Genomic DNA, 15,049 nt, shown 5'->3' with positions numbered 1-15,049 from the left:
AAATAAGCAATGAGGCAAAGATCCCCTATTCAACAAATGTCACTGGAATCCTGGCCATCCATATGCAGAAGAATAAAACTGTACCACTACCTTTCACTGTAAACTAAAATTCACTCAAGATAGATTAAAAATTTAGATGTAAGACCTCAAACTATAAGAATGCTAGAAGAAAACCTAGGAAGCACAATTTTGGACACCAGCTTTGAGAAACAATTCATTACTAAGTCTTCAACAAAAAATAAAATTGACTGATGGAACCTAATTAAAGACCTCCTGAAGAGCAAAAGAAACTATCAATAAGCATTCTTATACACCACTAACAGACAAACAGAGAGCCAAATCATGAATGAACTTCCATTCACAATTGCTTCAAAGAGAATAAAATACCTAGGAATCCAACTTACAAGGGATGTAAAGGACCTCTTCAAGGAGAACTACAAACCACTGCTCAGTGAAATAAAAGAGGACACAAACAAATGGAAGAACATACCATGCTCATGGATAGGAAGAATCAATATCGTGAAAATGGCCATACTGCCCAAGGTAATTTATAGATTCAATGCCATCCCTATCAAGCTACCAATGAGTTTCTTCACAGAATTGGAAAAAACTGCTTTAAAGTTCATATGGAACCAAAAAAGAGCCTGCATTGCCAAGACAATCCTAAGTCAAAAGAACAAAGCTGGAGGCATCACGCTACCTGACTTCAAACTATACTACAAGGCTACAGTAACCAAAACAGCATGGTACTGGTACCAAAACAGAGATATAGACCAATGAAACGAACAGAGTCCTCAGAAATAATACCACACATCTACAGCTATCTGATCTTTGACAAACCTGAGAGAAACAAGAAATGGGGAAAGGATTCCCTATTTAATAAATGGTGCTGGGAAAATTGGCTAGCCATTAGTAGAAAGCTGAAACTGGATCCTTTCCTTACTCCTTATACGAAAATTAATTCAAGATGGATTAGAGATTTAAATGTTAGACCTAACACCATAAAAACCGTAGAGGAAAACCTAGGTAGTACCATTGAGGACATAGGCATGGGCAAAGACTTCATGTCTAAAACACCAAAAGCAACGGCAGCAAAAGCCAAAATTGAAGAATGGGATCTCATTAAACTAAAGAGCTTCTGCACAGCAAAAGAAACTATCATCAGAGTGAACAGGCAACCTACAGAATGGGAGAAAATTTTTGCAATCTACTCATCTGACAAAGGGCTAATATCCAGAACCTACAAAGAACTCAAACAAATTTACAAGAAAAAAACAAACAACCCCATCGAAAAGTGGGCAAAGGATATGAACAGACATTTCTCAAAAGAAGACATTCATACAGCCAAGGGACACATGAAAAAATTCTCATCATCACTGGCCATCAGAGAAATGCAAATCAAAACCACAATGAGATACCATCTCACACCAGTTAGAATGGCAATCATTAAAAAGTCAGGAAACAACAGATGCTGGAGAGGATGTGGAGAAATAGGAACACTTTTATACTGTTGGTGGGATTGTAAACTAGTTCAACCATTATGGAAAACAGTATGGCGATTCCTCAAGGATCTAGAACTAGAAGTACCATATGACCCAGCCATCCCATTACTGGGTATATACCCAAAGGATTATAAATCATGCTGCTATAAAGACACATGCACACGTATGTTTATTGTGGCACTATTCACAATAGCAAAGACTTGGAATCAACCCAAATGTCCATCAGTGACAGATTGGATTAAGAAAATGTGGCACATATACACCATGGAATACTATGCAGCCATAAAAAAGGATGAGTTTGTGTCCTTTGTAGGGACATGGATGCAGCTGGAATCCATCATTCTTAGCAAACTATCACAAGAACAGAAAACCAAACACTGCATGTTCTCACTCATAGGTGGAAACTGAACAATGAGATAACTTGGACTCGGGAAGGGGAACATCACACACCGGGGCCTATCATGGGGAGGGGGGAGGGGGGAGGGATTGCATTGGGAGTTATACCTGCTGTAAATGACGAGTTGATGGGTGCTGACGAGTTGATGGGTGCAGCACACCAACAAGGCACAAGTATACATATGTAACAAACCTGCACGTTATGCACATGTACCCTAGAACTTAAAGTATAATAATAATAATAAAAAAAGAAACTATCAATAAAGAGACAACCTACAGAATAATAGAATATATTTGTAATCTACACACCTGACAAGTGTCTAATATCCAAAATCTCTAAGAAACTTCACTGAGGCAGCCAAAGCAGAGTTTACAGTAATAGACAAATACATGTAAAAAATTGAAAGATATAAATTTAAAAAAACATAAACTCACTAGGAACTACAAAAAAATAACAAACTAATCCCAAAATTCACAGAAGAAAAGTATAATAAAGATTAAATTGATCAGATTCAAGATGGCCATTTAGAAGCAGCTGCAGTCTGTGGCCCTCACCAGAGAGGAATGAAAAGGGGTGAGTAATTTCAGCACCTTCGACTGAAATATCCAGATTCTCACATTGGGACTGACTAGGCGAAAATTTAGGCCCAATTAGAATGTAGAAACATAGGAGGGGGAGCAACGGCTCACCCAAGAGCATTATGGAACCAAAGGAACCCCCATCCCAAACCAAGGGCACCAATGAGTGATTTTGCAACTCCACCCAGAAAAACCACATTTCTTCCATGGATTTTTGCCACCCATGGATCAGGAGATTCCCTAGTGAGGCAACACCACCAGGCTTTGGGTCTGATACACAGAGCTGTGTCAATTCTTGGCAGAACAGACACTCAGGACACACAGAGACCCAGGAGTTTTACATACTCCAGCCCCCGGATCCCTGGCTAGGAGGGAAATCCATTCCTATATATCTGTAGGAAGAGGACTGAATCCAGTGAGACAAAAAATGGAAAATGGACCCTTTCTTATAACATAGACAAAAATTTACTCAAATTGGATCAAAAACTTAAATGTAAACCCTAAAACTATAAAAGCCCTGGAAGAAAATCTAGGCAATACCATTCAGAACATAGGCATGAGCAAAGATTTTATGACAAAAACCCAAAAGCAATTGCAACAAAAGCAATAATAGACTGATGATATCTGATTAAACTACAAAAACCTCTGCACAACAAAAGAAACTATCATCAGAGTGAACAGATAACCTACAGAAAGGGAGAAAATTTCTTCAATTTATCAATTTGACAAAGGTCTAATATCCAGAGTCTACAGGGCACTTACAGGAATTTACAATAAATAAACTAACAACCCTATTAAAAAGTGGGCAAAAAACATGAATAGACACTTCCCAAAGGAAGACATACATGTGCCAGCAAACATGAAAAAAAGATCAACATCACTGATCATTAGAAAAATGCAAGTCAAAACCATGATGAGATACCGTCTCATGCCAGTCAGAATGGCAATTATTAAAAAGTCAAAACACAACAGATGCTGGCAGGGTTGCCGAGAAAAAAAAATAGAAAAACATTTTAGTTTGTTCGTGAAAGTGTAAATTAGTTCATCCATTGTAGAAGTCAGTGTGACGACTTCTCAAAGACCTAGAGGCAGAAATACCATTTGACCCAGCAATCCCATTACTGAGTATATCCCCAAAGGAATATAATTCATTCTATTACAAAGATACATGCATTTGTATATTAATTGCAGCAGTATTCACAATAGCAAAGATATGGAAACAATCTAAATGTCCATGTAGTCTATCATTGGATAGACTACATGTAGAAAATTTAGTACATGTACATATATACGGAATACTCTGCAGCCATAAAAGAAATTAGATTATGTCTTTTGCAGGGCCAAGGGTGGAGTTAGAAGCCATTGCCTTCAGCAAACTAATGCATGAAGAGAAAATTAAACACTATGTGTTCTTACTTGTAAGTAGGAACTGAATGATGAGAATACGTGGACACATGGAGAGGCACAACACACACTGGGGCCTGTCAAAAGGGATAGTGGTGTGAGGGAGAACATCAGGAAGAATAGCTAATGGATGCTGTGCTTAATATATGGGTGATGGAATGGTCTATGCAGCAAACCACCATGGCACATGTTTAGCTATGTAACAAACCTGTGCATCCCATTCATGTATTACTGAACTAAAAATAAAAATTGAAAACAAATGAAAAAAGCAAAAATAAATAAAATTCAAAAATAGAAAAGCAACAGGAAATAGGAAAAAAAAACAGTTGTTTTTAAAAGATTAAATTTACAAAGTTTCAGCTAGACTAAAAATTGAAGGGAGAAGAGTGAAAAAGGAGACATTACAACTAAAAACGCATAAATTCAAAAAATTATGAGAAAACTACAAACAATTATATGCCAACAAATGGATAATCTAGAAGAAGCAGATAAAATTCTAGAAACCCAGAGCGTAACAAGACTGAGTCATTAAAACATAGAAAATTTGAACAGTATAATAATGATTAAGGAGATGTGATTACTAATCATAAACCCCTCAGCAATGAAAAGCTCAACAACAGATGGCTTCATTGGTGAATTCTACCAAACATTTAAAGAGAAGTTAACAAACTTTCATAAACTCTTCTAAAAAATTGAAGAGGACATATTTTCAAACCCATTTTATTAAGTCAGAGTTACCATTATGCGAAAGTCAGACAAAGACAGTATAAGAAAACATAATTACAAGTCAATATTTCTGATGAATATTGATCCAAAAATCTTAAACAAAATACTAGCAAACTAATGCAACAGCATATTAGAAGAGCAATGCATCATGAGCAAGTGCTATTTATCCTTAGGCTGAAAGGATGCTTTAACATATGTAAGTCAATAAGGGTAATGCACCACATTAACAGAAAGAAGGATAAAGATTACAAGATTATTTCAAAACATTCAGAAAAGAACATTTCAAAAATTTAATGCACTTTCATAATAAAATCTCTCAACAGTCTAAGTTTTGAAAGAATTTACCTCAACACAATAAAAGCAATATATGAAAAACCTGCAGTTTTCACATTATATTCGGTGAAAACCTCAAAGCTTTTCCTCCAAGAAAAAGAACAAGGCAATAAAACCTACTCCCTCCACTTCTACTGAACATAGTTTTGGAAGTCTCAGCCAGAGAAATTAGGCAATAAAAAAAATTACAAGCCATCCAAATTAGAAAGAAAGAAGTGCAACTGTCTCAATTTGCAAATGACATGGTATTATTAATATATATATTTATAGAAAACCCTAAAGGCTCCACCAAAATCATCTGTTAGAATTCATAAACACATTCAGTAATATTGTAGGATACAAAATCAATGTTCAAAAATCAGTTGCTTTTTTCTGCATAAATAATGAACTATACAAAAATAAAACGATGAAAAAATCACAATCACTATAGCATCAAATTAGTTATTTCAGCAAGATGGTGGAGTAGAAAGTTTCAGTTTCTATTTCATGCCACAGAAAGTTCACCTAGCAAATACCCACAGATCAGAATAAGAATATCTTTTTGCAAACCCCAATACTTGAAAACAAACCTGAGGCTCTTTATGGTCCATAGAACTAAATGAAAACCAAATTATGAGGGTTAGAGTAGCCTCATTTTTATTATGCCTCCTCTCCCCCTCCCCCAAATTGAGACAATTCAAGATAAAGAGGATTCCCCTAAGGCTATCTACCCAGAGAAAGAAGTAGAAGTACATACATGCCTTCCCTAGAATTCCAGCACACTTCCCTGGAAGCCCACTCTGGCTTCACTTCACTAGGGACACTGGGGTTAATGACACTGCTAAATCACACAACATTGGATAAAATCTAAGACGATGGAGCTCACAGTAACCAGTATGCAGATCTTGGTGGTATTTTCGTGTTCCTGCCCTTTGTGGTGCCTGATTGGCTACACCAACCAACTGCAAAGCTCACCCATAAAGCTGAGCTGGTTGTTTCCCGAAGCACAGTGGGAAGTTCAATTTTGTTTAATTCCGCAGGTGACTAGGCTCCACATCCAGCCTCAGAGCCCACCACAATGACCCTGTTAAGGCAGAAAAATGCTCATGTCCATGCATTTTGGAGAAACACGGTAGGTGTACATGCTTTCCCAGGAGTCTAAAAATGTCTCAAATCAACTAAAAACTTATCTCAATGACCCAACCCAGGCAGGAAGATCTTCACCTCTTTGCATTTTGGAGAAGCATAGAAGCTACACTAGCTCAACAAAAGAGGTCAAATAGCAGCTCAACTCAGCCAAAATCACACCCCACACTCTGGGGTGCCCACTTAGGGAGGCAATCTTCAATTGTGAATTTCTGAGGAGCATAGGCCAGGTCTCACTTGTTCTGAGTGGTGACTCTGACTAACCTCGGAGCCCAGCCTGAAGCCCAGTCCAACTGGAGATCCCAAATAGCAGAGTTACTTAGGCAGGTATACTAGTCAGGGTTCTCTAGAGGGACAGAACTAATTCATTCTCTCTCTCTCTCTCTCTCTCTCTCTCAGAGGGACAGAACTCATACTCTATCTATATATATACACAGACACTATATATATATTATATGTATATATATTAATTCTTTATCAGATGCATGGCTTGCAAGTATTTGTTTCCAATCTGTAGGTATTATATTTCAATCTGTTCATTGTCCCTTTTGTTGTGCAGAAGCTTTTAATTTGATGTAATCCCATTTGTTTATTTTTCCTTTTGTTATTGCCCTATTGAGGTCAAATCCAAAAACAAAAAAACGGTGCCCAGACCAATATCATGTAGCTTGCCTCCCTCTCTGTTTTCTTCTAGTGGTTTTAAAGATTCAGTTATTATGTTTACATCCTTAATCCATTTTGAATTGATTTTTGAATATGTTGTGAAACAAGAGTTCAATTTAATTATCTTGCATATGGATATCCAGTTTTCTCAATGCCATTTATTGAAAAGATCGTTTTTTAACATTGCATATTCTCGACATGTTTGTTAAATATCAATTGATCATACATGAGGGAGTTTATTTACAGGATCTCTATTCTGTTTCCTTGTTTGATGTATCTGTTTATGACAGTACCATGCTGTTTTAATTGCTGTTACTGTGCAGCATAGTTGGAAATCAGGAATGTGAAGCCCACAGCTTTTGCATTTTGCTCATAATTGCCTTGGCTATTCTGGGGTTTGTGTAGTTTTATACGCATTTTAGAATATTTTAATATGTCTGTGAAAATAGTATTGTAATTTAATAAGGATTGCATTGAATCTGTAGATAGCTTTGGGTAGCATGGACATTTAAACAATAGCAATCCTTCAAATTCATGTACACAGAATAACTTTACATTCATTTGCATCCTTTATCATTTTGATTAATGTTCTATAGTTTTTAGTGTACAGGTCATTCCCTTCCTTTGTTAAATTTATTTATAAGTGTTTTGCTTTTTTTCTGTAACTATTGTAAATGTAATTGTTCTCCATATTTCTTTTTTATTAATAAAAAGTTTATGGTTAATGTAAAGAAATGCTACTGATTTTTGCATATTGATTTTGATTTTGTATCCTGAAACTGTACTGAATGTGTTCATTGGTTTTAACAGTATTTTTGGTAGAATCTTCAGAGTTTTCCACATGCAAGACCATGTCATCAGTGAATAGCAATATTTTTATTTCTTTGTCAATTTGGATGCCTTTTACTTCTTTCTCTTACCTTATTGCTCTGTCAAGGATTTCCAATTCTATATTGAGCAGATACAGTAAGTGAGCATACTTATCTCGCTCTAGGTCTTAGGGTGAAAAATTCCAATGGTTAACCAGTAAGTAAAATATTAGCTTTGGCATTATTAATTATGAACTTTATTGTACTGAAGTACATTTGATCTATATCTAATTTTTAAGTCGCTTTACACAAAAAATAAATTTCATCAAATGCTTTCTCTTCCTGTCTTGGGATGATCATATGATTTTTGTTTTTCATTCTCTTAATGTGGTGTAGCAGATTGATTTGTGAATGTTGAGTCATCCGTGCATTCCAGGGATAAATCCTACTAGATCATTGTAAATGATCATTTTAGTGCACTGTTGAATTCAGTTTGCTAGTATTTTGTTGAGGATTTTTCCATTTGTGTATATTAAAAGTATTTATCTGTAGTTTTCTTTCCATTTGGCTTTGGTATCACAGTAATGTTGGCTTTATAAAAACAGTTTGAAAGGATTCCCTTTTCTTTATATTTTTATCTGGATAATATGATTACAATCTGTGTATTACTTCTTCTTCAATGTTTGGTAGAATTCAACAATAAAGCCATTCATTGTTGGACTTTTCTTTGATGGGAGACTTTTTATTATGTATTTGATCTCATTACTAGTTTTTGGTGTGTTCTGGCTTTATATTTCTGTGGTATCAGTTTTAATGTCTCCTTCTCCATTTTTGCATTTACTTATTCGCGTCTTTCATATTTGTTCTTTGTTAGTCTACCTGAAGGTTTGTTTATTTGGTTTATCTTTTCAGCAAACTAACTCACAGTTTTCTTGACATTTTGCATTGTTTTTCAAGTCTTTATATCTTCTGTGTGTGCTCTGATCATTATTACATATTTTATTCTGCTCACAGTGAGCTCAATTTATTTTCCTTCTTTCTCTATAACTTTCAGAAATGACATTGTTTATATATTTCTCCTTTTTGATGTAGGCATTTTTTTACTATAAACTTTTCTCTTAAAACTGCATTCGTGACATTCGTAAGTTTTATTGTGTTGTGTTACCATTTTTGTTTGTCTCAAGACTTTTTTCGTTTACCTTTTAATTTGTTCATTGACTTATTGGCTAATTGAAAGTATATTGTTTAATTTTCATGTATTTGTGAATACTCCAAAATTCCACCTGTTACTAGTTTCTGGATTCATACAATTGTGGTTCAAAGAGATTAACTTGCTAAGACTTGGCTTGTAGGCTAACATAAGATCTATCCTGGTAAATGTTCTCTATGTGCTTGAGAAGAATGGGTATTCTAAGATGTTAGCTGAAATATTCTGTATATGTCTGTTAAGCTCATTTGGTCTAGAGTGTTGTTCAAATCCAGTGTTTCCTTACTAATTTTCTGTTTGGATGATAGTTCCATAATTGAAAATGGTGTATTGAAGTCCCCTATTATTATTGTTTCACAATATGTATGTCCCTTCATATCCTTTAATATTCACTTTATATATGTAGATGTTCCACTGTTGGATGTTTTATATATATATAAAACATATCTATATAGACACATATATATACACACATGTATATATATACACACACACACAAATATATAATTTGTATTATGTTGACGAATTGACCTTTTTATCATGATGTAATGCCTTTCTTTGTCATACTTTTTGACTTAAATTTTATTTTGTCTGACATAAGTATTACTATCTCTACTCTCTTTTGGTTCCCATTTGTGTGGAATATCTTCCACCCTTCACTTCCCTTTACACCCTTCACTTACACCCTTCACTTCCAGTTTTTTGGTGTCTTTAAAAGCAAAGTAAGTCTCTTGTAGACAAAATATAATTTATTCTTGTTATTGTTTATTCATTCAATAACTCTACATATTTTATTGGATAATTTAATCTATTTACACTCAAGGAAATTATTAATAGGTAAAAACAACAACTATGTGTTGTTTTCTGGTTATTTTTAAATGCTTTCTTTCTTCCTCTTTTGCTGTCTTTTGTGGTTTGACGCTTTCCTGTAGTAGGAATATAATCCTTTCTATTTTTCTTTTGTACATCTAGTATATATTTTTGGGGTTTGGTCACCATGAAGTATATAGAGAATACTTTACACTAATATTGGTTTATTTCAAGCTGATAGCCACTTAATTTTAATGTATACAACTCTACACTTTAACTTTCCTTCTCATTTTATATGTTTAATGCTAGAATTAACATTATTTGTATCATTTACATCATTTTGTAGTATGTTTTGACAAATTATTTTAACTATAGTTTTTATTAATAATTTTGTTCTTTAATAACCAAACAAGGAATTATTCTATAAATATCCATTACAGTCCTAGAATATTAGAAATATGGTGCTGTATTACTTACACCATTGAGTTTTGTGCTTTTGTAAGTTTTATGTTATTAGTTAGCAGCCTTTTCTTTCCATTTCAAAAATGTTTTTAGCAATTTCTGTATGGCAGGCATAGTGGTGATTAATTCTCTGACATTTTGTTTGCCTGGGAAATATTTTATTTCTCTCTCATTTCTGCAATATAGATTTGCTAGGTAGTGTATACTTGGCTGGCGTTTTTTTGTTTTTTTTTTTTTAGCATTTTAAATACATAATCCCACTCATTCATTATTTTAAAACATATCTTTTCTGACACTTTTTTCTCTTTTTTTTAACTTCTTAAATGCTTACTAGGCATAGGTTTGTCTTTTGATGGTGTCCAATAATTTCCATAATCTTTCTCTATACTTTTTTATTGTTTTTTGTTTTTTGCTCTTCTGACTAATTTCAAATCATCTTTATGATGATTGATTATTTATTCAGCTTATTTGAGGTGAGTTTTGAAGCTTTCTCTTTAAATTTTCAATTTTGTCATTTTATATTTTCCCTCTAGGGTTTTTTGTTTGTTCTTTATTGTTTCCAATGTTTCTCAAAGTTTTTATTTTTATGTATTATTTGATTTTTTAAAAAAATATTTATATATTCTGAAGCTCAATGAACCTTTTTTAAACTGGATTATTCTGAATTTTTTCTGATATTTCATAGACTTTTCCTTTTTGTTGTTTATTTTTGTCACTTTGCTAGTTTCCTTTGGAGGTGTCATGATCTCCTGAGGCTTTGTAATCCTCATGTCCCTCTGTCGTTGTTGTTTGTGTATTTGTGGAGACAGCTACCTCTTCTGACTTTTGCAGGTGTTATTTGGCAAGGATAGGCCTTCACTATTTAGCTAGCTTATGATTCTGGATGGGACAGCTAGTAATTACCCTGAAAAGACAGAGTTTTCTTTTGGGTTTTCTAGATTTTTAGCCTGCTGCCTTTGGTCTGAATTCTGATAGTGTAGGTGGCTAGGCTCCACTATCCAGCAAAACCACTGGTTAAACTCTGCAATTAGCTTAACCTGCTGGATGGGCGATGTAATTACTTCTAATTTGCCTGGGCCACAGGATATATTCTCTGGCTAGAAAGCATTGCTTTTTTAGTTCAGCAGTTGATCAGGGTTGCAGAAATGAACCTGAGGTTAAGTAGATAAAAACAAATAGAATAGCCATTAAGCTCAGTAGAAATGCATGCTTGAGATTTTCTTCCATTTCTGGGTAACATTTGTGGGTGTGCTTTGAGGCCACTTGGAGCACGAATTAAATCTTCAGCTATGGCACAACTAGTGCATCACTTTTGTAAAAATTTGCTGTGGTGGTTGTCTGCCTTTCTGGGTGGGGTCCCAGGAGAGGGTTTGAGGATGGACCTAGAGGCTGGCCATCTAGAGATTCAAGCCAGGTAGTACTTTTCACTTCTTTAGTGGGTGGGGTATGTTGCTAGCTGGTACCGTTATTTAAAAAAGAATCCTTTCTGACACTATTTTTTTTTTTTTTTTTTTTTTTTTTTTTTTTACTTCTTAAATTCCTACTAGACACTGACTGTGTCTTAATGGTGTCCCATAATTCCCATAGACTTTCTCCATTTTTTAAAATTCTTTTATTTATTTATTTTTTTATATATTTTTTATTATTATTATACTTTAAGTTCTAGGGTACATGTGCATAACGTGCAGGTTTGTTACATATGTATACTTGTTTTTTCTTTTTGTTCTTCTGATTTAGTAATTTCAAATGTTGTCATTGTGCTGATTAATTCTTACTTCAGCTTGATTGAGCACCACTGCTAGCTGGTACACTGAGCTACCACCCAAATCTGTTCACTGGCTTCCTTGGGCTCTGTCTCCTTGCTTGATTTCTACCTGACCCCAAGTGTTCTACTTACGCATTTTCCCTCTATATTCCCTGTTTCCCATAAGGTGAAAACTGAGTAGGCCTCCTGAGAAGTGTCTCACAATGCCAGGGAAGCTGGATGTCAACCTCCCTGGTCATTTTTTCCCACTGCAGATACCATAAACCCTGTGGAATCCTCTCTGTGTGGTGCTGTGCCAACCTGGAGCTGTTTGAGGAGTGATATGCTCAGAGTTAAACTGTTTCTGCTACCATTTCAATGCAGATTTTTATTCTGTTCCATTGATCATGCAGTTGACTCAGGATAATTCCCATATTTTGAGGTTTTAACCAAGTTATTCTTTTAAATTTCATTTTCTTTAGTTGCTAATTGATATTTCTGTGGTGGAGTGAAGCCTACGACCACCTATTTTGGCATCTTGCTGATGTCATTCCACTTGTAGAAATTTTTAAATGCAAAACATTATATGTGGAAAATTGCCTATAATCTAATTATTACCATTTTTATGTATTTACATCAATGTTTACAACAAGTTTATTTGCTTTATATGATATATATCAAACTGCACGAATAGTTTCACGTTCCATTTTTTCAAGTAAATGTTAAGTATATGATGATGAGCAAAATGAATATGATTCCTACTGTCATGAAAATGTAGTGATTTACTGAAACCATTCCCTAGTTTCGAACATTTACAGTATTTCTAGATTTTAATATTTATGTAGAACTGTAATGAATGACTTTGTGCTAAATATTAATTTACTTAGGAATGAATTTACTCTGCCAAAGGAGTGAAATTACATTTTTATGGCCTTTAACTCATAGTTAATATTGCTTTCAAATACATAATAGTGGTGCATTTTTACTTATAAATTAAATGGCTTTATATTACTTTCCTTAAGACAATGCTATTTCACTAGCTTGTGAAATTAGTTTGGTCAATGAAAAAGTTATGAGATATACTGCTTTGTACTGCTCAGGTAAAAATTATCTTGGTGTCTTGGATCACATTTTTTCATTAAAAAATAAAATATCATTATTATATAAGAGATATAAACTTTCAAAAATGAAATGAAGATTCAATGACAAAAAGTGGTGAAAAATAAGAACTAGTGAATTGCTTTTTCTCCTGTGGCTAGAAATATGGTCACTGTTAACTAAAATACATATGGACGATTTTACCTGTATACAATTCCTACCTGCCTTGAAAGGTTTCTTATCTATAATGAATGATTCAAATTTATGAGTTTTATATACCAAGTAGCTGTTTATAACTTGTTCTAACACATCTCTGTACATAATAAGAGTTGTTTTAAGCTTTGGGTGAAAAGTGTTTTTCAGATTTGTCAATAGTAGTTTAATAGAGAGTTTACTTTTGCTGAATTTACATATCTAAGAATAAGATATCTTCAAGTTCTTTTGTGGAAATACCACTATAAATGTATGAAAATGTTGTAGGGGAGAAAAGCCTAAAAGTGAAGAAAATGTAGTAAGCTACCACTGCTCTTTTTAGAGGAAAATTTACATTCTTCTATTTTCCTTTCAGCACATATATCTCTTTTCCACACACAAATACACATGCATAAACACATCTTTATCCACCCATGCACATTCAAAGCTAGTGTTAAAATAGGCTGATAAGAAATAATTATTCAATAAACCAAACAGGTAGATTCAATTAATGAATACTGACTAATTCAGTTCAAGCTTTAAAAAGTTGAGTGTGAACACTCCCACAATTTAAGAATAGGTTTCAAAAGCACCTGTGCACTTTAAAATATGACTGCTCTGTCCCCTTTAAATTTATTTTAGTCACAATCCCTTTATGATGTCATCACTCAACATCACCAGTTTCAACTTACTATGCTCAAGTCCAGGCAACATACAGGCAGGGGAAATGTCTCTTCCAAGGTTGTAAGTCCTCTTTTTAATTCTTTTTAGTATTTCAAATAATCAATATGTCAATTTGGTTACAGATGTATATGTTTAACTGTAAAGAATGTTTCTTTCATAGTCGTTTTATTTATAAATTAGAAATTGTATTCTAAACAGAGATACGAAATTTTCAGTAATATCTTAGATGTTTTGCTTTGAAATTTCACGTGTGCAGTCTTTTTTACAAAATAACTGTGAATCTTGACTGCTTTATCTCTCTGAGTCTCAGTTTCTTATTACTACATCTTGTTTTAGGAATCATGGAAAGAATAAACTAATGTGAAAGCACTTTAAAATGTAAAGCAGGATACAATGTAGTAAGACTATGTATGCTAGTTTGGTAAACTTAAATGTATGTGTAGGTAAAATTAGACCATTCTATTTTTCTGATAAATACATTATTATGTCCAAGAAAGTATAGTAAGTTTATTTTTTAAAGACATCATTAAGTAGAAGATAAAGTATTATTCATATGGAATTAAACAGTTTTTCTGAAGCCTTTAGTTGCTGTAGTGTTGTTTTTTATTTTAAAAGGCAATCTCCTCTTAAAGAATATTTCTGAAAGTAATTTAAAAATTAAGATAATGTAAACCATGCTAACTTACAACTACCAGATAATATCCCATGTGTATTAAATTGAAATATATGAGATTGCTTGTATTAAACTATTGTGACCTAAAAAAATGGAAATTTCTTATGGTACAACCTAATATAAAACACTTGTAAAGTCTATGAAAAAAATACAATTAATGTGGAATAAAAATATGGGGTATATGACCAGGCAATTTATAGGAAAAAATCTTAATTGCCAGTAAACATTAAAAAGTGCACAAATTCAATAGCAAAAAGCTAATTCAGAAAATATTTCACTCAGAAATTCAAACTTTGGAGAATTATTCCATAGAAAGGAATTGCAGACATTTTCCCTCTTTAAATGATACATGTCTGTAACGTTTATATTTTTTTCTATTAGTGTGTATTACTTTTAGAAAATGAAAATTCAGTAAGTTTGAAAGAAAGAAAAAGAGTGGGTCAGGCGCGGTGGCTCTCTCCTGTAATCCCAGCACTTTGCGGATCACGATGTCAGAAGATCGAGACCATCCTGGCTAACACGGTGAAACCCCGTCTCTACTAAAAATACAAAAAAATTAGCCAGGTGTGGTGGCGGGTGCCTGTAGTCCCAGCTACTCGGGAGGCTGAGGCAGGAGAATGGCATGAACCCAGGGGGCGGAGC

At 33.9% G+C, this 15,049-nt stretch overlaps 1 protein-coding gene across 2 annotated transcripts in view; it reads left to right on the top strand.

Moving 5' to 3' along the window:
• The first annotated feature begins 13,740 nt into the window (after positions 1-13,740).
• Positions 13,741-15,049, top strand: part of CYLC1 (cylicin 1) — a 42,049-nt gene continuing 40,740 nt past the window's right edge. Inside the window, exon 1 of one of the 2 annotated variants that reach the window (XM_037989456.2) lies at positions 13,741-13,791. In XM_037989456.2, coding sequence (XP_037845384.1) covers positions 13,778-13,791 — 14 coding nt within the window. In that variant the 5' untranslated portion in view covers positions 13,741-13,777. Of the gene's footprint in view, positions 13,795-15,049 lie in introns of both variants that reach the window. The other variant, XM_037989455.2, reaches the window with a different exon arrangement.

Source organism: Chlorocebus sabaeus, chromosome X, assembly GCF_047675955.1.
Source record: "Chlorocebus sabaeus isolate Y175 chromosome X, mChlSab1.0.hap1, whole genome shotgun sequence".
In the NCBI taxonomy this organism is placed as follows: Eukaryota; Metazoa; Chordata; class Mammalia; order Primates; family Cercopithecidae; genus Chlorocebus; species Chlorocebus sabaeus.
The sequence above is the reverse complement of the archived record's forward strand: the minus strand, read 5'-3'. Positions and strand labels throughout refer to the sequence as shown.